A 23295-nucleotide genomic window follows, 5' to 3' on the forward strand; every position below is an offset into this window, starting at 1 on the left:
TTAGGTATTTTCTTAAAACTGCATTGTTGGTTAAGAGCTTGTAAGTAAGCATTTCACTGTAAGGTCTACACCTGTTGTATTCTGCGCATGTGACAAATACAATTTGATTTGATATGATCTATAGATTTCCCATGACTGAGAATACAGATATGAATCTGTTGGTCACCGATACCTTAAAAAAAGGTAGGTGCATGGATCAGTATCTGGTGTGGCCTCATGCATCTCCTTTGCATAGAGTTGATCATGCTGTTGATTGTGGCCTGTGGAATGTTGTTCCACTCATCTTCAATGGCTGTGCGAAGTTGCTGGATGTTGGCGGGAACACACTGTTGTACGTGTCTATCCAGATCATCCCAAACATGCTCAATGGGCAACATGTCTGTTGAGTATGCAGGCCATGGAAGAACTAGTTAGTTACTCTATAAATTACATTTTCAGCTTCCAGGAATAGTGTACAGATCCTTGCGACATGGGGCTATGCATTATCATGCTGAAACATCAGGTGATGGCGGCAGATGAGTGGCACAACAATGGGCCGCCAGGATCTCGTCACAGTATCTCTGTGCCTTCAAATTGACATAGATATAATGCAGTTGTATTAGTTGTCCGTAGCTTATGCCTGCCCATACCATAACCCCACCGCCACCATGGGGCACTCTGTTCACAACGTTGACATCAGCAAACCGCTCGCCCACACAATGCCATACACGTGGTCTGCGGTTGTGAGGCCGGTTGGACGTACTGCCAAATTCTCTAAATTGACATTGAAGGCGGCTTATGGTAGAGAAATTCAAATAAAATTCCCTGACAACAGCTCTGGTGGACATTCCTGCAGTCAGAATGCCAGTTGCACGCTCCCACAATACTTGAGACATCTTTGGCATTGTGTTGTGTGACAAAACTGCACATTTTAGAGTGTCCTTTTATTGTTCCCAGCACAAGGTGCACCTGTGTAAGGATCATGCTGCTTAATCAGCTTCTAGATATGCCACACCTGTCAGGTGGATGGATTATCTTGGCAAAGGAGAAATGCTTTCTAACAGGGATGTAAACATATTTGTGCACAACATATTAGAGAAATAAGCCTCTGCGTATGGAACATTGCATTTTATTTTATTTCAACTCGTGTAACATGGGACCAACACTTTACATGTTGCGTTTCTATTTTTGTTCAGTGTATTATGGGAGCTTTTGCCAAATAACCATGTGATTTTCGGTAAATCAGCCCGTACAAAGTGCAAACACACAAGACCACTAATCAAACAATAAACAGATAAGTCATTATTTTTGGTGAGAGGAGGGAAGGGAAGGACACACACATACTGAACACACGCAGTAGGTGAACCCTTTTTTTTCCAGTTGAGAAAATATATCATCATCATCCTCAGACTATTTCTGATGCTGTAATATTTGCAAGTGACCTGCAGTGTGAGTAAACTTTTTAGATGCCTTTTTAAAGATCTACCAATGACTCAATCACGATAGGCCTACTGTCATAGGGATATCATGGTTAGTTACTCTAGAAATAATATTTCTGATATTGCTTGTCTATGTTGTTATAACTGCAAATGCCATGTCTAATATTTTGCTTGTTGCACTGAGATATAGAGCACGAGTGAATGACCAATCGGATTAGGAAAGAATCCATGAATATGTGCCAAACTAGTCTTGTTTTTTTTGTTCTATTGATTTTTTTCATTCCCACTGCCCCTTTGCCCGCTGTGTCCCGCCATCCCTTCCTACCTCTTCTCTCCCCCTCTATCTTTCTTCATCTTCCCTAGATGGGAATTTCAGTCCTATCGTGTGTCTCCCTCCTGCTTGTCGTTGAGGTAAACACAAAGGGCCAGTTTCCTGGAGAAAGATTAAGAACACTCCTGGACTGAAAAGCATGCTAAACGGAGAATCTCTGTTGAAAATGCTTTTTAGTCCCGGGTCCGTTGCCTGCATTTACAAAGAGTAGGATTGCTGTTCGGCTTTAGCTTTTAGATCATAATGAATATGATAATATGGACAGGGCAGACCTGACGCTAGATCCGCACTCCTACTCTAAGATACTTTTTGAATAAGGGCCCAGGAGTGTAGGCTTAAATCTGGTTCTGGGAAACTGGCCCATTTTGTTTTGTAATATCAAACTCTGTTTTTTAGGACAAATGCTAATGTGGCGCAGACACCTCATGCACCTTACTGCCTCCACCTTCTTGTTTGGTTGTCCATCTCTGTCTCTCTATCCAGCTTTTCTCTTCCTCCGTTGGGGTCCTGCAAGGTGTACCTGGCTCCACCCTGGTCTTCCCATGTCTCCCCGGCCAAAACCAACAAAGCTTTGCTGGGGCTAAGATCACCTGGAAATACAACGACTCCCCGATTCCCGACTACCCAGAATCCTCAGAGCAACTCAAGCTCTCCAAGGATGGCTTCTATCTGGAAATCTCTCCTGTCAGTGTTGCCAACGAGGGGGAATATGAATGTGTGATCAAGCAGAATGATATGGAGTTGCAAAAAGTCCACATAGTTCAGGTTGATGGTGAGGACACATACTGTCACCTCCTATTTTCATCACAACTGCCTGTGACGTGATGTAGGCCTTTCTTGAAATAGACACTCCACTTCATTTTTACATTTTTCTTTTTAATCATGTTACAAGTTCAAACTCAATCACTGGTTCACTTTTCATTATTCTTACAGAGTGCCTACATGTTTATACTTAGTAATTCATCTTCAAGTCTATGTTGAGAAGAGAAATAGGACGACAACTTTAGCAGAGTGTCATGTCTTGGCTATCATTAATGTTACGACGATTGTTTTATCAACTCGATTAACTATGTTCAATTATTACGATGATTAAATGAATCCTGTAACAATTTACTCATTACCAATCTTGGGGCACCACGGAAAAAGTTTATTTAACGAGTTACCGTTTTTCGAATTAACGCTCATAGATACAAAGATCTCTTACATTTCAGTCATCAATCAGTCATTAATTAATTGTTACCTTCTATCAGTCTCATTCTGAATGTCGCAAAATCCTTGGATATCTGCACGAACCCTAGCATAAATGATGAATCAGAGCTATATACAAATTGGCTTAATTTTTATTTACTAACTAACTAAATAATCACACAGAAATGCATAAACAAAAACAGAGTAGCTTACACATTGATTACTACATAAAGCAATGAAAGGTCCCTAGGGTAATAAACCGATATGACGGCTTGCTACACAAAATGAAAAGGGAGAGGCATGTAAGAAAGAGCGGGAGAAAAGACAAAGGACTTCACTATCATACATACAGCTGATAACTATGCTCATGGAAATGCTAATACTTTGCACATGAACGGTCCGTTCATTCGAAAATAATTGCAATGTACATATTTACAATTGTATGCCTTTGTCTCTCTGTTGAAATTGCCGGTCCATTTTCTGGAGAGTCAGTCGACAGAAAGTCTCTGGTTGTCCACCAGAGGTCACCATGTCCTTTGCAGTCGTAGCTTGTCCAGCGGCTCTGTTCCTTAGAATAGGGTGGTGAGAGGAAATTGATCGAGTTTCCTAGACTATTTTACATATACAGCTGCAGACTGTGGATGTGTAGTCTTTAGTTTTGTAGATTTCTGAACCATTTGTAACGTATTCAGCTGGCGCTGCACATAGCTGGTCTATAGAGTCTAACCATTTGTGATGTCTGGTTCTCGTGATGTCTGGTCTTGTTGAGATTTTCTTCTTCTCTGATGAAAGTTTCAGAGTTTCTAGCCATTCCGTACCTTTCAGCTCACGCTGTCGGTCTCGCTGGCCTAATGTACATTTTGTCACGAGTCCTATTTAACCTGTCTGGGCTAGGGGGCAGTATTTTCACGGCCGGATGAAAAACGTACCCAATTTAAACAGGTTACTACTCTGGCCCAGAAACTAGAATATGCATATTATTAGTAGATTTGGATAGAAAACACTGAAGTTTCTAAAACTGTTTGAATGGTGTCTGTGAGTATAACAGAACTCATATGGCAGGCAAAAACCTGGGAAAATTCCAAGCAGGAAGTGGAAAGTCTGAGAATTGTAGTTATTCTTTTGATTCTCTATCGAAGCTACAGTGTCTGTGGGGTGACGTTGCACTTCCTAAGGCTTCCATTGGCTGTCTAAAGCCTTCAGAAAGTGGTTTGAGCATTTTCCTGTCACTGGGCAGATAATAGGAGCTCAGTTTCTGAGTGGTCTGCCTGGCAACAAAGGGATTGGATATGCTCGGTCCCGCGAGCGCGCCCCTCCTTCTTTTTCTTCTTGAATGAATATGCTATTGTCCGGTTGGAATATTATCGCAATTTCACGTGAAAAATACCATAAAGATTAATTTTAAACAACGTTTGACATGCTTCTAAGTACGGTAATGGAACATTTTGACTTTTCGTCTCTTGTTCCGCGAACAAAACAGAGGTATTTGTACATAAATATGGATTATTTCAAACAAAAACAACATTTCTTGTGGAAGTAGCAGTCCTGGGAGTGCATTCTGATGAAGATCAGCAAAGGTAAGAGAATATTTCTAATACTAATTCTGAGTTTAGGTTGCCCCGAACATGGCGGGTGTCTGAATAGCTCACCGTGATGGCTGAGCTATGTACTCAGAATATTGAAAAATGTGCTTTCTCCGTAAAGCTATTTTAAAATCTGACACAGCGGTTGCATCCAGGGGTAGTCTATCTATAATTCTTTAAATAATTGTTATATATTTTGTCAACGTTTATGATTAGTATTTTTGTAAATTGATGTGCACATTCACCGGACATTTTGGTGGGAATACATTTTCTGAACATCACGCGCCAATGTAAAATGCTGTTTTTGGATATAAATATGAACTTTATCGAACAAAACATACATGTATTGTGTAACATAATGTCCTAGGAGTGTCATCTGATGAAGATCGTCAAAGGTTAGTGCTTCATTTAGCTGTGTTTTGGGTTTTATTGACACATGTCCTTGCTAGGAAAATGGCTGTGTGATTATTTTTGTCTATGTACTCTCCTAACATAATCTAATGTTTTGCTTTCGCTGTAAAGCCTTTTTGAAATCGGACGATGTGGTTAGATTAACGAGAAGTTTATCTTTAAAATTGTGTAAAATAGTTGTATGTTTGAGAAAGTTGAATTATGACATTTTGTTGTTTTTGAATTTTGCTGATATTTCACTGGCTGTGTCCCGCTAGCGTCCCACCTAGCCCATAGAAGTTAAGCACTCTAGGAAAAAGGGGCGTTTCCCTCATTTTGTCGTAATGTCTGTGCTCACGTGGGTGTGGTCACTGACTGGTTAAGACTTCATATGAAAAACAAGGCTAACATCAGATTACATCTTCTCACAAATAGTTTCACATTTAATCATATAAGTTCCCCCAACATTTGGGTGTGACCCTGACAACTGGGAAATATATACATTCAGAGATACAGTTAGGTTGTTATACTGTCCTTCATGAGATCCCAAAACACAACTGATCTGACATAATTGTTCTTTAAATACCACGGACCATTCCAACTCTTTGAATTACAGAAATATTGTTTCATTCCCCACTTTTGGATGATGGAGTTTTGGCAAAGAGAGGAGAGAGAAGGGGGGGACAATCTGGCGCCTATGATCCTTACCTTAAAGGGCAAGTCATGACAAGAGGTTTTAGATCACAATGAACAAGGCATTCAGTCGATTTAAACATACAGCCCCAGAACTTCAGTGTATTCATAGATTGTAATTCTTAAAAACTGGTGAAATATGGGGCAATTCTTTTGTTGCAGTTTAGCAAACTCTACAGGTCAGCAAACATTGCATGCATTTTGAGGTTGGCTCCAGAAATTATTTCTACTGTTGTGCTGTCTTTCTGTCTTCCATCTTGGTCTCTGTCCCTCCAGTGTTCAGCAGCTACATTCTCAAAGTAAACGAAGGGTCCACTGTGAATTTACCTTGTGATCGCCCACCATCCAGCAAAGACCTGGTCCATTGGTACAGATATGATAAAGGAATGACGAACGGCACACGGAAGCAGTTGAATCCTGCAGAGACTGGAGAAATGGTGGATGGTGACAGACTAGAATGGCTTTTTGGCCCCCTTGAAAAAGATATGACAATCACACTTAATGCGGTCAAAATGGAGGATGCCGGCATATACTACTGTGAGACAGCTGAAGAGGGCAGAGACAGCAGCAACTTTAATACAATTGAGCTAATTGTGGAAGGTACGTTTAGCTAACCTTCTTCTTCTTCTTCTTCCATTACACTCTCAAACCTTTGCATATATATATACACGTTTGTTAAATTGGTGTAATTCGCAAATGTAACATCAATTGGTTCCAAATAGCCATAATGCCCAAATGTTAGACTCTCACCCGCAATGTTCAAGACACTGTCACGCTCTTGATTTGTTGAAATTATAATCTTCGTTCGCCATCTCTTTCAGCCGCGCCCACCGTTCTTCCTTACTCCTGCGTTGGGTTCATGACCCCCTGGGAATTGTGTCAGGACGAGACCAGCAGGTCGTGGGAGGCCATGCTAGGAGAATCCCTCAATGAGTTCTCCATGAAGCTTTATGCCCACCTCAGTCAATCACAGCCCATGCAAAACCTGCTCTTCTCTCCAATCAGCATCAGCGGGGTGTTAACCCACCTGTTACTAGGTAAGAAAGAGAGGGTGGGGTTTCTTTAAAATGGAACATGGGGAGGGGTTGTCCAACTGCACTCATACTCTAGACCTGAGTTCTTTTGAAAAAAAGCAACACTCTTGATATAAACTCTCACTGAATGATTGATGCATGAAAGGCCAAGTAAAATACATACTGTATCATCCTCTCTCTCTCTCTCTCTCTCTCTCTCTCTCTCTCTCTCTCATATTAGGGGCTCGTGGCAAGACAAGGAGAGACATGGAGACGGCTCTCTGTCTGTCTCACGACTTCTTCTGTGTTCATTCCGAGATGAAGAAACTGAAGCTGAAACTTCAGGACACACTGAAGATGGCCTCCCAGATCTACTACAACCCCAGTACTACCAGAGCACAATTAATACTCATGATAATTATAGCTTGTTCTCCACATATAATTTCGAATTCTCGTCGTAAATTGTCAATTTAATCATGAGTCGCCATCCCTCCTTAACTCACTGTCTGTCTGTCTGTCTGTCTGTCTGTCTGTCTGTCTGTCTGTCTGTCTGTCTGTCTGTCTGTCTGTCTGTCTGTCTGTCTGACATTCCCTCTCTCTCCCCCCACAGATATGAAGTTGAGTGAGTCCTTTACCAACCAATCCATGCAGTTCTACGATGCGGATCCAGTCAAATTGACCAATAGCAGTGAGGTAAACGTGGAAATGATCAACAGTTGGGTTGCAAAGCAGACAAATAATAAAATCAAAGAGCTGGTCGACTCTGTTCCCGCCCACACCAAACTGCTACTCCTCAATGCTGTGTATTTCAATGGTCAGTATCCTGTGTGTGTGTGTGTGTTTGTGTTTGTGTGTGATCAAAGCAAGCTCTTGGTAAGCACCGATGCTCAATCTATCTGATAGGATATAGTCTATTTTAGCGGATATGGAGTATGTGGATTATAAAAATATCTGTTTCAGGTCAATGGAAGATGAAATTTGATGCAAAATCCAACAAGTTTCCATTTGTGAAACTGAATGGTGATACTGTGAAGGTGCCTGTCCTCTACAGTGCCAAATACAAATTGGCTGTGCAATATGTCCCGGCAGTGAAGGCACAGGTAACCATTTTGATTACACACACCCACACTTACATACACAGATACACTATAAGCAATCACACACACAATCTACGTAACATTCTGACCTTGTCTATCACCCATAGGTGGCGATGTTCCCTCTCTCTGGTGCAAGTAGCCTGTTCATCTTGCTCCCGCCCACTACCAAGCTCTCAGACCTGCAATTGGTGGAGGGGAAGATGACGGACAAGGCAGTGAGCCAGATGGTGGAGCAGATGAATCAGGTGTCTCCCCAGGCCACCGAGGTCACTCTGCCCAAAATCAAACTGGACATCTGGACTGAGATGAACACCCTGCTCAGGAAGATAGGTCTGTCTGTATGCGTGTCTATCTGTCTGTCTTTTAGCTTACCTGCTGCCTGACTGTTCGAACTATAAGACTGTGCATTTTGTTGTAGCCACGTGATTCAACTAACCACCAAGCCCTTGATTGGTTGAACCAGATGTTTGTGCTTGGCTACAACAAAAATGTCTTCATCCAGAAGCAGGAATGGATTTCCCCAGGTCGTTCTAAGTCAACCTAAACCAACAACTCTGGCTTTTCTTGATTTGCCTCTCTCACTTCTCTCCCTCCCTTTCTTCTATCTCCCTCTACCTTCTCTTTTTCCTTCTGCCCTTCTTCGCTCTCCTTCTCCATATCTCCCTCCTCTTACTCCCACACCTCTTTCTTCCCTTAGGTTTGTCGGAGCTGTTCGACAGCGCCAACCTGTGTGGCCTCTACCCCGACAACGAGTTGCTCCTGACGGAAGCCCGCCACCGGGCCTTCCTCACCCTGACGGAGGAAGGTGTGGAGGCTGGGGCGGCCACTTCCCTCGCTTTCTCCCGCTCCTTCTCTTCCTTCTCAGCCCTCAGGCCCTTCCTGATAATACTGTGGAGCGACCAGGCCAAGGCCCCACTGTTCGTGGGCCGAGTGACCGAGCCGTAGGAGTAGGAGTAAGAGAGAGGGAGAGAGGGTAGCATGCATATAGAAAAAAAGCCATGTTTGCAAATGAAAAGAACAACTTCATTCTATATAGTTACATGTTCATTGTAACTTCATTGAATGACTATCAAAGTGTTTAAAAATAAATACTTGGGAGGGCTTGCTATAGGTTGTCACAAAATGCATGACTTATCAAATAATAAACGTTGACATCTCTCCACATGTGGTATGGGCATCTTTTTGGACAAATGTGCTATTTAAATCACTCTTCTGTCCAACAACGTACACAGTAAGTCACCGAAACGGGTTCAGTTTATTTAAAAACAAAAGTAGTTTCACAAACTCACCACAGGATGGCAATCACACCGTATGTTCCACATAGAGATAGCCATTACGTCAGTGAGGACACAGGGATGCCGTAACAATAGTACTCCCCCTACACCCTGTCTCCCCATTCCTGACGATAAAGGTTTAAAAGCAACTGCGGACCGAGTAAAGCATAAAATTGAGCAACTTACCCTGAATTATCCCTTTTTTTTTTACAAACAATAAATTACAAACCAACGAGTACACATCAGCGATGATAGCTCTAACAGATTTGATTGATGATACCATGTCAATGATATCAACCATAAAGAAATTGACATTGATCAACGTTAGTTATAATGTTAGTTACATATGCATATATATGACAATCATTACACATGCAATTCTTTATTAGAATGGTTATGATGCATATGGTTTGTTTTTGTCACACGATGAACAAAGTCGAGTTCGCTTGACCGACAACAAGTAAAAAGGCAGAGATAGAGAGAATCTGAGTGAAAATAAACCATCAGATCACCTAGGCAAGATAATAAATATCTCCAAGTCCAAGCCTGGCTTCACATGATAAGGAATATCCCGGAGAGGGAAGTACATACATACTAAGTAACTTGTGGAATAGACACCGGCTGGAATGCGGTTTTAACCAATCAGCATTCAGGATTAGACCCACCCGTTGTATACATACTCAGTATTACATACAAAAAAAAAACATGAATACATCTTTGACAACATATCACGTAGTGACATCGGAGATGTTTATCATTTGATTATCAATTTCACTGTTGTTGCTGCGCGTGGAGAGGCTTTCTGTGTCGTCATTGGTGTGCATAGAGAAGAACAGATTCCGCCCTCTCCACTCCACCACCATCTTTGTCAAGGTCCCTCAACGTGTGTTCTTGGTGACCACAAAAAGACCAGACGAGCTGAACTTCTCACTCGTTGTCTCAGAGTTCAGTCCCTAGCTTTGACAATCCATGAGCCGGGTCACATTTGACCTCTTGCCGTGTTGAATCGTCTTTGTTTTTTTGCTATCCATCAAGATGCCTTCATTCACACCTTTGTCCAAGTACAGAATTACAAACACAGAGATCCCAGACAACGATTAGAAAGTAAGAAAAAGTCCAGGAAACTGTTGACTGACTGAGATGTCTAATTCACACTACAGGGCTGACCCAAACCATACTGTGCTGGCCTGGATATTTTATTTTCACATTGTCCTTTTTTCATTCAAGCAACTACAGTAGATGAGTTACCAGGCCAGTGCAGTACAGCTTGGCTTGACTTGGCTGTGTTTGGCTCAGTAATGTGAACAGGGTAATAGTGTGCTTTAGTGGACCAACGTTTGAACTATAAGGTATCCAAACTGTAGCCAGGGGCCACAGGATTGGGCCTCTGTCCTTCGGGTGGTTAACCCCTCGAGGTCTGTCTCTGGTGAAGGAACCCATGGTGAGAGGTCACTGTCTACTTTATGCCAGTGTTTTATTTGTTGCAAGGGAGGGTGGGGGGAGTGGGGTGTCCATGAGTGTGTTGAGATTCAATGCATGAACACGCACACACACACACGGACATGTACACAACGTGCACACACTTGCAAGCATGCACACACACACACACACACACACACACAAACATTGTGTCGGTATCCTTTGATCCTGCATGTACATTAGTCCATGATTGTCCACACAGTCCAGTGGTCAAGCCTCTGGGAGGGATTGTTGCCATGCTGAGTATAATTCATCACAGCCAATCTCTCTTTCTTCTGGGGTCTTTGTTGTCCATCCCCGGGATCTCTGTTGTCCAACCAACCCATGGTAGTGTTTTAAGCTCCATGGGTAGTCCTCTCTCATAAAAACAGCCTGGGTAGTCTCTCTCGCATAGTTCCCTAAACTCCTAGACCTAGCCACTCCTAGACCTAGCCACTCCTAGACCTAGACACTTCTAGACCTAAACTCCTAGACCTAGACACTCCTAGACGTAGACACGCCTAGACGTAGACACTCCTAGACCTAGACTCCTAGACCTAGACACTCCTAGACCTAGACACTCCTAGACCTAAACACTCCTAGACCTAGACAGTCCTAGACCTAGACACTCCTAGACCTAAACACTCCTAGACCTAGACACTTCTAGACCTAAACACTCCTAGACCTAGACACTCCTAGACCTAGACACTTCTAGACCTAGACACTCCTAGATCTAGACACTCCTAGACCAAGACACTCCTAGACCAAGACACTCCTAGACATAGACCTAGACACTTCTAGACCTAGACACTCCTAGACCTAGACACTCCTAGACCTAGACACTCCTAGACCTAGACACTTCTTGACCTTGACACTTCTTGACCTTGACACTCCTAGACCTAGACACTCCTAGACACTTCTAGACCTAGACACTCCTAGACCTAAACACTCCTAGACCTAGACACTTCTAGACCTAAACTCCTAGACCTAGACACTCCTAGACCTAGACACTCCTAGACCTAGACACTCCTAGACCTAGACACTCCTAGACCTAAACACTCCTAGACCTAGACACTCCTAGACCTAGACACTCCTAGACCTAAACACTCCTAGACCTAGACCGCACCTCCTCCTAGACCTAGACACTCCTAGACCTAGACACTCCTAGACCTAGACACTCCTAGACCTAGACACTCCTAGACCTAGACACTCCTAGACCTAGACACTCCTAGACCTAGACACACTGCCCTAGACCTAGACACTTCTAGACCTAACACCCTGCCTAGCACCTAGACCACTCCTAGACCTAGACACTCCTAGACCTAGACACTCCTAGACCTAGACACTCCTAGACCTAGACACTCCTAGACCTAGACTCCTAGACCTAGACACTCCTAGACCTAGACTCCAAGACCTAGACACTCCTAGACCTAGACACTTTTTGAATTCCTCCTCTTAGACATTGATCAAATGTCAAATGAACCTATTCCTTTGGCTACAGATGGAGTTTTTGCCATATTTTTCATACTAATAGTTTTTTTTCTTATTTTTTCTCCAAGATGGAACATTTGAATGTCTACAAGAGACTCACCGAAATTGAAAAAATCCAGTCATTTATAAATAAAATCTTAGTGTAAGGGCGCAGAGAACTAGGAAGAAACTTTCTAAGTCCTCGAGAGCTACTGGGATGTGCATGCTTTTGTTCCAGCCCAACATGAACACACCCGATGACACTTATTGTTGTCCAGACTGCATTAGGCTGGAGCTGGAGCAAAAGCCTGCACACCCAATAGTTGGTATTTGATAACCTCTGATAACCCCTCTTTAGAGTAGGGGGCTAAAGTTTGTTTGAGACTGCCGCAGAAATCTCTCTGTGCTCTCTAGCTTTCAATTCACTAAAATTGAAAGGTCAAGGGGCACAGAGCAGGGGTCAGAGAAGAATTCAGACTGAGGGTTATCTTGTGTGACTGTCACCAAGGAAAAGTGACTCACTGGACTGCCAGCCATACTGTTGCACATGTGACAGGACATCAGTGTGTTAGACCATGGGGACATCCGGGGAACATAGGAGTGAGTCTCGTACTGTAGGAGTGAGTCTCGTCTCTTTTGTTCTGTCTTTCTTCACAGCTCCATGCTTCAGGGTTCATGGATGGAGACATTTGGAGAAGGACGTGACACGCTTACAGTCAAACCCACACGCGCGCAAACACACTTAAACACACGTCCACACACAGACATTTGTATGCAAAATGTATGCACACAAAAAAACTCACTCACACACAAAGACATACACACAGGAGGATATGGGGAGATACATACGCCCATTGTCATCACGTACAGACATCGGACACAGAGACAGTACAGTCAGATGAATCCTTTTGTGCTTTAACGCTATGGTGTGGCAGTTTTCATCAGAGCGACAACCACCATAATAAAAAATCTATAGCAGGTGACTTATCCAACTTGTCCTCATCACTTGTGTACTTTGTGAAGTAAATCAGGGTTGCAGAGGAGGGTAAACACATGCTAATGCTGTTAACGCACCTTGGTGAAAACTGTTTTCACACCTACTACGCTAAATTAGCACTAGCACTGTTAGCGCTGTTAGCACTATTAGGGCTGTTGGTACTGTTAGCACTGTTAGCGCTGTTAGTACTGTTAGCATTGCTAGCACTGTTAGTACTGTTAGCATTGTTAGCACTGTTAGTACTGTTTGCATTGTTAGCGCTGTTAGTGCTTTTGGCACAGTTAATGCTAGAACGGAGTCATGGGTAACTGCATACGTGGAGTGTGTCTGAAAGTGGACGTGAAGTGGTTGGATCAACACAAGAACACAAAAGAAGTGGTTGGATCAACACAAGTGGGTTTATGGAAAGCGAATCAGCTAATTAGGCAGATTTGTTGGCGCTAAAGATCGTTTTGCGTGGCTGATTGGGCCGCACGAGGAGTATAAAGCCAGTGAGAATGACTAGTGCACCGTTACCGTTGTATCGAGGTTTCTGCCAACCTGAGGGTGCTTCCCACTGGGCAGCTGTATCAGCTGTGTCGCCAGCAGTAGATAACGTGGCCATGTTTTTCCCTCTCATTATTTTATTTCAAGTAGGATAGCAACCTACACAATACATAACAAATATTGAGAACTATCTAGGTGTCACATTGATACGGTCTACTCAATAGGGAGGGCATGAACGGCAACAACAGCGGGACAACAGTGTCCTTCGCTTCCCCTCGCTAAGCACTTTTGTCCCGCAACGGTGTGGGAAGTAGTTACTTAGTTACAAGTTACTGTCGATCCACCCACTTTATTCGCCACGGCCACTTTCAGAGACACACCAAGTATGCAGTTGCCCATACTTCCTAGAACAGTTAAAGCAGTTAGCATTAGCGTTGCTAGATGCCAGTCATCTCTTACCCACCTTTTTCAACTACATCCCTAGTAGAAACAACCTGGCGATTACAACGTTCATAACGAGACCTTGTTGGGCAATGGGCCCAAAGGTGCTTACAGACTGTTCCAGTATTGTAGTTACAGTGCAAGTAAGAGGTTCTACACTATTCATGTACATTTGAATGACTGAAATGCAAGTGACTTCACAATATTGAGGGATAAGGTAAAATTTGTCAGCACTTTCACATTAAACATTTCAATGAGGGACATTTTCACAAATGCATTTACTTAGAAAAAAGCTGAATTGGGATAATTACCCACTATTGTTATTTGTATTATTATTGTATCATCATTATCCGTATCATTATTGCATGTTTTATCACTATTATTACTTTATTACTTTATTATTTCTTTCTTTCTTCACCGTTCATTGATTATCATTTAATAATTGCGATAAAGTGTGTGTGTGTCAGTCACTGCGGTGGGGGATCTGGGGGGGCTCCTTGCTGCGTGAGAGTGTGCCAGTACTCGACTTTCTTGCCGATGTGTTTGAGACACTCAAACCAATGTTTCAGCCTCACTCCCTTAGCATTTATGCCCAGTTCAACTCCACCTGTGAGAGAGGGAGGTAGAAGGTGGAAGGGAGAGAGAGAGAGAGAGAGAGACACGCAGACCCGCAGAGAAACACACAGGGAGACACACAAGGAGAGAGAGAACAGAAAAAAAAGAGGAGAGATTAAGAAAGGGGGGGGATTGATAAATAGCGATAAATTGACAGATAGGAAACGAGAGAGAGAGATGAGGAGAGAAACAGTGTCATCCCTGGGAGGGTCATCAGACAGATAGTGGTTTTCCTGGCTGTGATTGCATAGTTGATGGAGTGTGACGTTTTAAACACAGTATTTTGCAGACGCCGGCTTTCACAACACCTCAAACACTCTCAGTAGCTCATCTGTGGCCCCACTAAGCCTCGGCATTAAACTCAGATACAGTGAGAGGGGTGAGGGAGGTTAATACTGTTCCCTTACATAACTCACACTCCCTAAGAACCAGACAGACACATATCAAGACACAGACACATGCAGTCCTCACAAGTAAAAAAAAATACAAACACACACACATCTCACTGAGCACAGACGTCAATTCAACGTCTTTTCCACGTTGGTTCAACGTAATTTCATTGAAATGATGTGGAAACAACATTGATTCAACCAGTGGTTTGCCTAGTGGGATGTGTGTAATTGTACGTGCGCAAACACACCTCGCCCCCTCTTTGAGCCCAAGTTTCAGAGAGCAAGTGTGTTTGCATACTCTTCTCACGTACCTTCCTAATGACCCCTTCTCATTCTTGCCACCCCCAAACACAGCACACACACACACACACACACAGTGGTACACACACACACATGACCAGTTTGCTGAGTTTTTCTAGGCCACTCACGTACCCTCCAATTCCCTTTCTCCTTTCCCTTCCCTTCCCTTTCCTGACACCCCCCCCCCTACACACATGCACAGATTGCGATACCGTGTTCCCTGAGCCCGGAGGGGTGTGGGTGACAAACGGCGGGCGACATTGTGACGCGGCGTGGGACGAGAGAAAGAAGGGCGAGAGAGAAACACTGAGGGATGGGATGAGACGGATGAGGGAGGACCTGGCGGGGGCCATCCCACTCCCTCTCTCTTTTACTCCTCTTTTATTCCTCCCCTTCTCCTCCTTCCTCGACACCTCTGTCTTTGTGCAAAATGAGAGGTCCCTTCCGCACATCAATTGCTCCCACAAATCAGGGGGGGACACTGCTACTCTCGCGCCGTCTATCCTCCTATCTCTCTTCCTTCCATAATTACTCTATTTCTTTCTTTCATTTTTCTGTCCCTTCTCCTTGTCTTCTTCTTCCATCATTCTTCCTGACCTTTACAGAGAGTATTTGACACCGCATTTGTTTTTCCCTCTGCTCTATCCGTCTTATCCCTTTTTTTCCTCTCGGTCACTCCCCCCTTTCTCTTTCCCCCCTTCCTCCTGTCTCTCCCAGTATCACAGGCATTTTCCGCAGTGCTAACAGATTTAGGCCGTTGTGTATGTTGGCCATTACACCATAATGATAACAGTCTTAGCCGGACCAGTGTGTTAGAGTGATGGCCTTTTCCCCCTACTCTTCTGGCGTGGGTAATAACTCACAAACATTATGGCCCCAGCTTGAGAGAGAGAGAGGAAGAGAAATAGAGTGAGAGAGAAAAAAGCATGAGAGAGAGATGGAGAGAGAGAGAGATGACATGAGGGGGTGAGAGAGAGAGGGCATGAGGGAGAGATTGAGTGTGCATGTGCGTGCGTGTGTGTGTGTGTGTGTGTGTGTGTGTGTGTGTGTGTGTGTGTGTGTGTGTGTGTGCGTGTGTGAAAGAGAGAGCAGGCCTGGGATAAAGTGTGAGGAGAGAGAGAGAGAGAGAGAGAGAGAGAGGAGAGCGAGAGGAGAGAGAGAGAGAGAGAGAGAGAGAGAGAGAGAGGGCACTAGGGAGACAGTCGGAAAGAGAGAGAGACTCAGCCTGTTACAGGGAGCCTTCAGACGGGAGTAAAACACTTTGATCTCAAGGCCTTCCAGCTCCCTGGGAGGCAATCCATTCTCCCCCAGCTGCCTCCCCACTGATTCTCCCTCACTCCCTCGCTCCCCCGCTCCGAAGCGCCTGCCTCCTGTGATATACAGTACACGCCGGGCCCTGTCAGAGCCGTTTAGTGCCTCACAAAGCAGTGTGAATCCGACGTGTCACCCCGTCGAGGGTTTGAGGATTCCTTTCTGTCGCTCTCATTTTCATTTCCCAATGCTCTTGCTTCTCCACATAGACTTCTTTCCCTCTTTTCTGCTCGTTTTCATTTCATCCCCCTCTTCAGTTCTTCCTTTCTTTCACTACTTCTTCTCCTCCTTTCACTCCCTTCCCCCTCTTTTACCTATAACGTCATTGCTCCCTCCCTCTCTTTTCCCTATGACGTCATTGCTCATCACACTGTGGCACGCATTGCTCTCCTCCTCGCACGGCAAAATTCTATAACAATTATTTTCTTTAGCTATATTTCTAGCTCTCTACCTCCTCTCCTCCTTTCACTCACTCCCCCTTTCTCTTACCTATGAAGTCGTTGCTCATCCCCAGATCGTAGTCCCATACGGAGATCTCCAGGGTTTTCTTCGCCAGCTGGTCGTGTGGAACTTCATACATAAACTCCTGTAAGGAATAGAGGTAGAGAGGAAGGTATTCATGTATTCACACTTAGCCTAAAGTTATTCAGATTATGTTTAACATTGAATGTGAAATATGCATTGACTTAAATTCAAATTGACGGTAGGGTAGGTAGTATTCCTCTACGGGATCGGTGTCCCCTCCCACGGGATGGTTGAGCTAACGTAGGCTAATGTGATTAGCATGAGGTTGTCAGTAACAAAAACATGTCCCAGGACATAGACATATCTGATATGGCCAGAGAGCTTAAATTCTTGTTAATCTAACTGCACTGTCCAATTTACAGTAGCTATTACAGTGAAAGAATACCCTACTATTGTTTGAGGAGAGTGCACAGTTATGAACTTGAAAATGTATTAATAAACCAATTAGGCACATTTCGTGAGTCTTTTGAACAGAAATGCAATAGTTCATTGAATCGGTCTTAAACTTTGCACATACACTGCTGCCATCCTGTGGCCAAAATCTAAATTGCGCCTGGGCTGGAATAATACATTATGGTCTTTCTCTTGCACCCTCGACAACTTCCATGTCGTCCCTAGGAGGGGTGTGTCACTTGAGTGGGTCGAGTCACTGACGTGATCTTCTTGTCCGGGTTGGCGCCCCCCCTTGGGTTCGTGCTGTGGGGGAGATCTTCGTGGGCTATACTCAGCCTTGTCTCAGGATAGTAGGTTGGTGGTTGAAGATGTCCGTCTAGTGGTGTGGGGCCTGTGCTTTGCCAAAGTGGGCTGAGTTATATCCTGCCTGTTTGGCCCTGTCCGAGGGTATCGTCGGAAGGGGCCACAGTGTCTCACGACCCCTCCTATCTCAGCCTCCAGTATTTATGCTGCAATAGTTTGTGTCGAGGGGCTAGGGTCAGTCTCTTATATCTGGAGTATTTCTCCTGTCTTATCCGGTGTCCTGTGTGACTTTAAGTATACTCTCTCTAATTCTCTCTCTCTTTTTCTCTCTCTCTCTTGGAGGACCTGAGCCCTAGGACCATGTCTCAGGACTACCTGGCCTGATGACTCCTTGCTGTCCCCAGTCCACCTGGTCGTGCTGCTGATCCAGTTTCAACTGTTCTGCCTGCGTCTATGGAACCCTGACCTGTTCACCGGACGTGCTACCTTGTCCCAGACCTGCTGTTTTCAACTCTCTAGAGACAGCAGGTGCGGTAGAGATACTCTGAATGATCGGCTATGAAAAGCCAACTGACATTTACTCCTGAGGTGCTGACCTGTTGCCCCCTCGACAGCCACTGTGATTATTATTATTTGACCCTGCTGGTCATCTATGAACATTTGAACATCTTGGCCATGTTCTGTTATAATCTCCACCCAGCACAGCCAGAAGAGGACTAGCCACACCCCTCATAGCCTGGTTCCTCTCTAGGTTTCTTCCTAGGTTGCGGCCTTTCTAGGGAGTTTTTCCTAGCCACCATGCTTCTACACCTGCATTGCTTGCTGTTTGGGGTTTTAGGTTGGGTTTCTGTACAGCACTTTGTGACATCAGCTGATGTAAGAAGGGCTTTATAAATAAATTTGATTGATTGATTGTATTATCTTTCACAAGATCTAATGTGTTATATTCTCCTACATTAATTACACATTTCCACAAACTTCAAAGTGTTTCCTTTCAAATGGTATCACGAATATGTATATCCTTGCTTCAGGTCCTGAGCTACCGGCAGTTAGATTTGGGAATGTCATTTTAGGCGGAAATTGAAAATAAGGGTTTGATCCTTAGCAGTATTGAAGGAGATGGAAAATGTATTCAAATTATGGCACATACTGTATACAGTATTGGAATTAAATTATGGCATTAAATGCATGGGACAATATCCTTTCACAAATGCATGAGAAAGGGTAGGCTATAGATATCCGTCACATCCAAGGGCATACAATTCAACAAACAGCGTTAATATGATATATTATGTATTTTGCACATCTGGTTGCCGAATGTGAGTCAGAGAAATGGGTTGCCAGATACAGATGTTGGATCTTAATTTTATCACCCTTCTGTTGCTGAGGATTTTCCTGCACAGCAGGAAATGCAAACTTGTAATGTATTTGACTTTTTTTTTTAAAAAAGCTTCTAAAAACTTGATTTCCACTTTTACATTTCGGAATTTATTTCCCATTACAAGCAATGTATCAACCCATACAAAAATGTTCATTAATTATAATCCACATAATAACTAAAATGTCTTGTTGCTGCAGGATTATTTTCCTGCTGTAGCAAACTGCTCAAATTAAGATCCTACATCTGTATGTGTTTATTGGAAAAATGACAGATATTGGTTTATGTATTAGGGAGAGTGTATTGTGGTGCTCGGAGCGGGTGGAAGGACCTCATTAAACTCGGGATTGAGAGTTTTCTTCTTCACTGTGGTTTTGTACTTGGACTTTTTCCCCATATCAGGCTGCAGCACACTGAGAGAGAGGGGGAGAAAAGAGCGAGGGAGATAGAGAGTGAAAGAGAATGAGGCATAGGTAGAGAGAGTTAGAGGGCAAGGGAGAACACAGATGAGAAAGAGAGCAAGCGAAAGCGAGATTGAGAGGGAGAGGAAGAGAGAGATATGAAGGGAGAGCAGGAGAATGAGAAAAAGAGGGAATCTTAATTAGACAGTTGACAGCATGACCACTGAAAATGCCGCATTTCCCCTATTTTTCTGATTCAGGTCTTTTATACAGGTCTTTTATTACTTCTGAAACATCAAAGCCAATTATATGGCATTTTGTCTTCCGCCACGGCGTGACATTAAACCCCACTGGAACGAGGGAGGAAAATAGAACAGAGAGAGACAGAGGGTTAGCAAAATTCTCAAAGCGTGAAAGAAAAAAAGAGGAAAAAAAACATTCATTTCATTTTTTGGGGGAGAAGGCGAGAGAAATCGGTGATGAGAGAGTCAGAGACTCAAAAGCTCAAGCCAAGAGCGGGACAGACGGCTTCCCAGAAGGCCATTGGTTTTTATTGGAGGAGTCATCAGCATAAATTCAGGTGGAGAAGTCAAGATGTTCTAGCGGGGGAGAGATATCTTACTCCCCAACGCCCCCACCTTCAGCCCAACGTCATTAACACGTACTCGCTGACAAGCTAATAGATGTGCCGCTAGGGTTGGGGTTTGTACACAACAACAACACAGGAGAGAGGGAGAGAGGGATGAGAGAGAGAAAGAAAGATCCAGTATGAGAGAGTTCTCAACCAACCCAGTGAAAGAAAGAAACAAACTTGGTTTGTTTGAGAAGTTGGAGAGTGGGATGTTTAGAGAAAGAAATAGATAGAAAGATGGAAGAGGACTGGCCACCCCTTGGAGCCCGGTTCCTCTCTAGGTTGCTTCTTAGGTTCCTGCCTTTTCTGGTGAGTTTTTCCCAGCCACTGTGCTTCTACATCTGCATTGCTTGCTCTTTAGGGGTTTTAGGCTGGGTATAAGCACTTTGTGATAGCTGCTGATGTAAAAAGGGATTTATAAAACAAATTTGAATTTGATTGATTGAGATAGAGAAAGAGAGTCCTCAACCAACCCAGTGAAAGAAATTGGATTAGAGAAAATTTAAGCTAGGAGAAAAATGAAGACAGAGAGAGGGATGGAGGGAGAGAGACAAGAGTGAAATAATGACAAAAACTGCCAATTTCACACAGAGAAAGAAGACAGAGAAAAAAGGAGTGACAGAGATAGACAGAGAGAGAGAGCGAATGAGAGCAAACCAGAGTGAAAGAGTAAAAAAAAAAACAGCCAATTTCACACAGAGACAGAGGATAGAGAAACAGAGTGACAGTTGGACAGCGGGGAGAGGGGAGAGCGAGGATAGAGAGGAGCAAAACTAACTGCCCAGTTCAGCGGCTCACACATCAACTCAACACAGACTAAGATGACAGTTTGCTTACTCAGCACCAGAGGAACAGGGTTTGCATCCCAAAGAGCACCCTAACCCCTAGTTAGTGTACTTCCTTTGAACAGAACCCTACAGGCCATGGTCGAAAGTAGTGCACTATATAGGGAATGGACTGCCATTCGGGATACAGAAAAACGGACATCCTTGTTTCAACTATATCATGTCTCTTTATGGCGTCTGGTTTGAAGCAATTATCATCTGCATTAACAGAGAGAGGAAAATAGAGGAACGGCAAGTAGGCAACACACCAACACTACTGGAGAGGCTTATATTGGTCTTTAAAATGTTGATGGAACGTTGCTCTGATATTTCAGTTGATCTGTATCCGAGAAGAGAGGAAAACAGAGGAAAGGCAGGCAACCCACCAAGAGCAACTGACCTAGAGGTCAATAGTGGTCTGCAAGACTGTAACGTCTGCTTCCAACTCTCACTCTCAAACACGTAGATCCCCTGAACGCAGCTCACTCTCCAGATCCCAATCACCTGAATTCTGATCACCTGTTAAAACACCTGTATGTCATTATCGCACACTATTTAGTTCAGTTCTTTGCACCCCATCATTGTGAGGTATTGTTTGTTTTGTGACACACTTCTATTTGGAGTGCTGGTTTTCCTGTAATTTAATCCTCCCGTGTATGATAGTTTTTGCCTATTCTCTGCCTGGACTTCAGAGTTCCTGTTATCAACCTATTGCCTGATCTCCCAGACAACGTTACTAGCCTTTCTCCTGCCTGTACTGTTGCCTTTTTGGACCCCCTGTGTATGACCTTCTGCCTGGCCCTGGACCCAGCTACCTGCCTCCTCCTGTGTATGACCTTCTGCCTGCCCCTGGACCCAGCTACCTGCCTCCTCCTGTGGTCCTTTACAATAAACACCTGCTGCGTCCTGCGCTTGAAACCAGCACTCTGTCTCCCCTCGTGTTCATTACAAAGTGATGGAATAGCCTCTTGGTCGTTCTAAACAATGCCGAAGGGGTTGTGTGGATGATTGGGATTTTGAAATATGCTTAAGTGATTTGTAAAGTCCAGTAGTAGGCGGCTCAAACCATACGAGCCAATCATATCTCGGAAAGGATAGGAAAAGGCCCCCTGGACATTTGTAATGAGAAGTTCAACGGCATAGAATTAAGTACAACATAATGTATCTCTATGGTTATTATAAGAGTGAGGAATCTCCTAGTCCAAGATCATCCATCAAATCTTGGATGAGCTACTGGGTGTGCAGGCTTTTGTTCTGGCCCAGCATTTATTTTTTTCAAACAGTCAATGATGATCATACTCTTGTTTAAATAATCTGTGTGGTTGCTACTATTGACATTACTGACATGCTTGATTGACATGAGTGGGACCCTCCCCTGCGAGGGTATGTAGGTGCCTTCCACATTCTTCCTACTTAAGGCTCTGACAAATGCAATTCATGCCGAAAGGTGGTTGGTTCTCCCACCAATAAATCATTCAGATTTACCCAGCAACAGAGTGCTCCTTTTTCTTCATTCTCCCGGATAGTCAACAGTTGAAGTATCCTGGGGTAAGGAATGTGTTTTGGAGTCAACGTTGATTGTTTGAAACTGACATCCTTGTTTCACACAGCTCTGCCCCGTCTTTTTTTGGCTCGGGTTGAAAGCCCCGGGACATTTGTAATGAGAAGGTTATTAAGAGTCTGACTCAGGAACTCTGGGAACCCATTTGTCTTGCTCTTGGCTCCAGCTTTTGACTTGCTCATCGATGATTAGCATATATATATATTTTTTGTCTCCCTCCCCTCTAAAACGGCTCTGAAATAATGTCATGCATTGACCATTTTGATCACGCTCTGTCTGTTGTTGTTCTCTTTCCTCATGTTAGAGGTGTTAGTGCTGGGTTGGAGCAAAAGCTTGCACACCCAATAGCTTTCCAGGACCAGAGTTGGAGACCCCCAGACATAAGTTATGCTGTGTCCCAAATGGCACCCTGTTCTCTGTAAAGTTTACCCTATGGGCCCTGGTCAAAAGTAGTTCACTAAACAGGGAATGGAGTGCCATTTGGGATGCGGCCAATGTGTAAGTTCATGTGAGCCCAAAACTGAGCCCTATTTAATCTCTTAACACGTTTTCTGCTGGGGTATGTGAAACTGCAGACAGCACACAAATCAACTTCCAGCTTAGTGTACTGTAGGCTATATCTATACGTGTTGATATCACATGCACGCGCACAGACAAAGATGCACCCACACACATGCACGTGTGCATACACACACTCTAAGTCCCTGACCAGCAGCCAACTACTGCTGTGCAGGTGTGTACGAAGCAATGCATTCTGGGATGCCAGGGGCATAGCGGATCTTAGCTGCTATAAAAGTAGGTTCAGCGACACACACACTGAGA

General features: G+C 43.9%; 2 protein-coding genes across 4 annotated transcripts in view; one reads left to right on the plus strand and one right to left on the minus strand.

Annotated features, from left to right (window-relative positions):
- Nucleotides 1–1256: 1256 nt before the first annotated feature.
- Nucleotides 1257–8875, plus strand: LOC106609962 (plasma protease C1 inhibitor). Of its 2 annotated transcripts, none has more exons than XM_014209032.3 (10): nucleotides 1257–1335; nucleotides 1782–1829; nucleotides 2233–2521; nucleotides 5880–6203; nucleotides 6425–6640; nucleotides 6858–7001; nucleotides 7227–7430; nucleotides 7577–7716; nucleotides 7821–8043; nucleotides 8411–8875. In XM_014209032.3, exons 2-10 carry the CDS (start codon nucleotides 1782–1784, stop codon nucleotides 8656–8658), a joined length of 1836 nt encoding a protein of 611 aa, XP_014064507.2. In that variant the 5' UTR covers nucleotides 1257–1335; the 3' UTR covers nucleotides 8659–8875. The 2 variants fall into 2 exon arrangements, with proteins under 2 accessions (XP_014064507.2, XP_014064508.2); XM_014209033.3 differs by having other exon boundaries at nucleotides 1290–1428.
- Nucleotides 8876–11746: 2871 nt separating this feature from the next.
- Nucleotides 11747–23295, minus strand: part of LOC106609963 (double C2-like domain-containing protein beta) — a 42825-nt gene continuing 31276 nt past the window's right edge. The window contains exons 9-11 of one of the 2 annotated variants that reach the window (XM_014209034.3): nucleotides 19388–19469; nucleotides 16947–17043; nucleotides 11747–14446 (exon numbers count right to left, since the gene is read on the minus strand). In XM_014209034.3, coding sequence (XP_014064509.1) covers nucleotides 14307–14446; nucleotides 16947–17043; nucleotides 19388–19469 — 319 coding nt within the window. In that variant the 3' untranslated portion in view covers nucleotides 11747–14306. The remainder of the gene's footprint in view (nucleotides 14447–16946; nucleotides 17044–19387; nucleotides 19470–23295) is intronic. The other variant, XM_014209035.3, reaches the window with a different exon arrangement.

This window comes from Salmo salar, chromosome 08 (genome assembly GCF_965601325.2).
Source record: "Salmo salar chromosome 08, fSalSal1, whole genome shotgun sequence".
Taxonomy (NCBI): domain Eukaryota; kingdom Metazoa; phylum Chordata; class Actinopteri; order Salmoniformes; family Salmonidae; genus Salmo; species Salmo salar.

What these genes read in the sequence shown, in the direction of transcription:
- LOC106609962 (XM_014209032.3), top strand. Translation starts at nt 1,782, where the DNA reads ATGGGAATTTCAGTCCTATCGTGTGTCTCCCTCCTGCTTGTCGTTGAG. An exon ending in CCCTCCTGCTTGTCGTTGAG is followed by an intron (nt 1,830 to 2,232) that starts GTAAACACAAAG and finishes CTCTCTATCCAG; the next exon opens with CTTTTCTCTTCCTCCGTTGG. An exon ending in CACCCTGCTCAGGAAGATAG is followed by an intron (nt 8,044 to 8,410) that starts GTCTGTCTGTAT and finishes TTCTTCCCTTAG; the next exon opens with GTTTGTCGGAGCTGTTCGAC.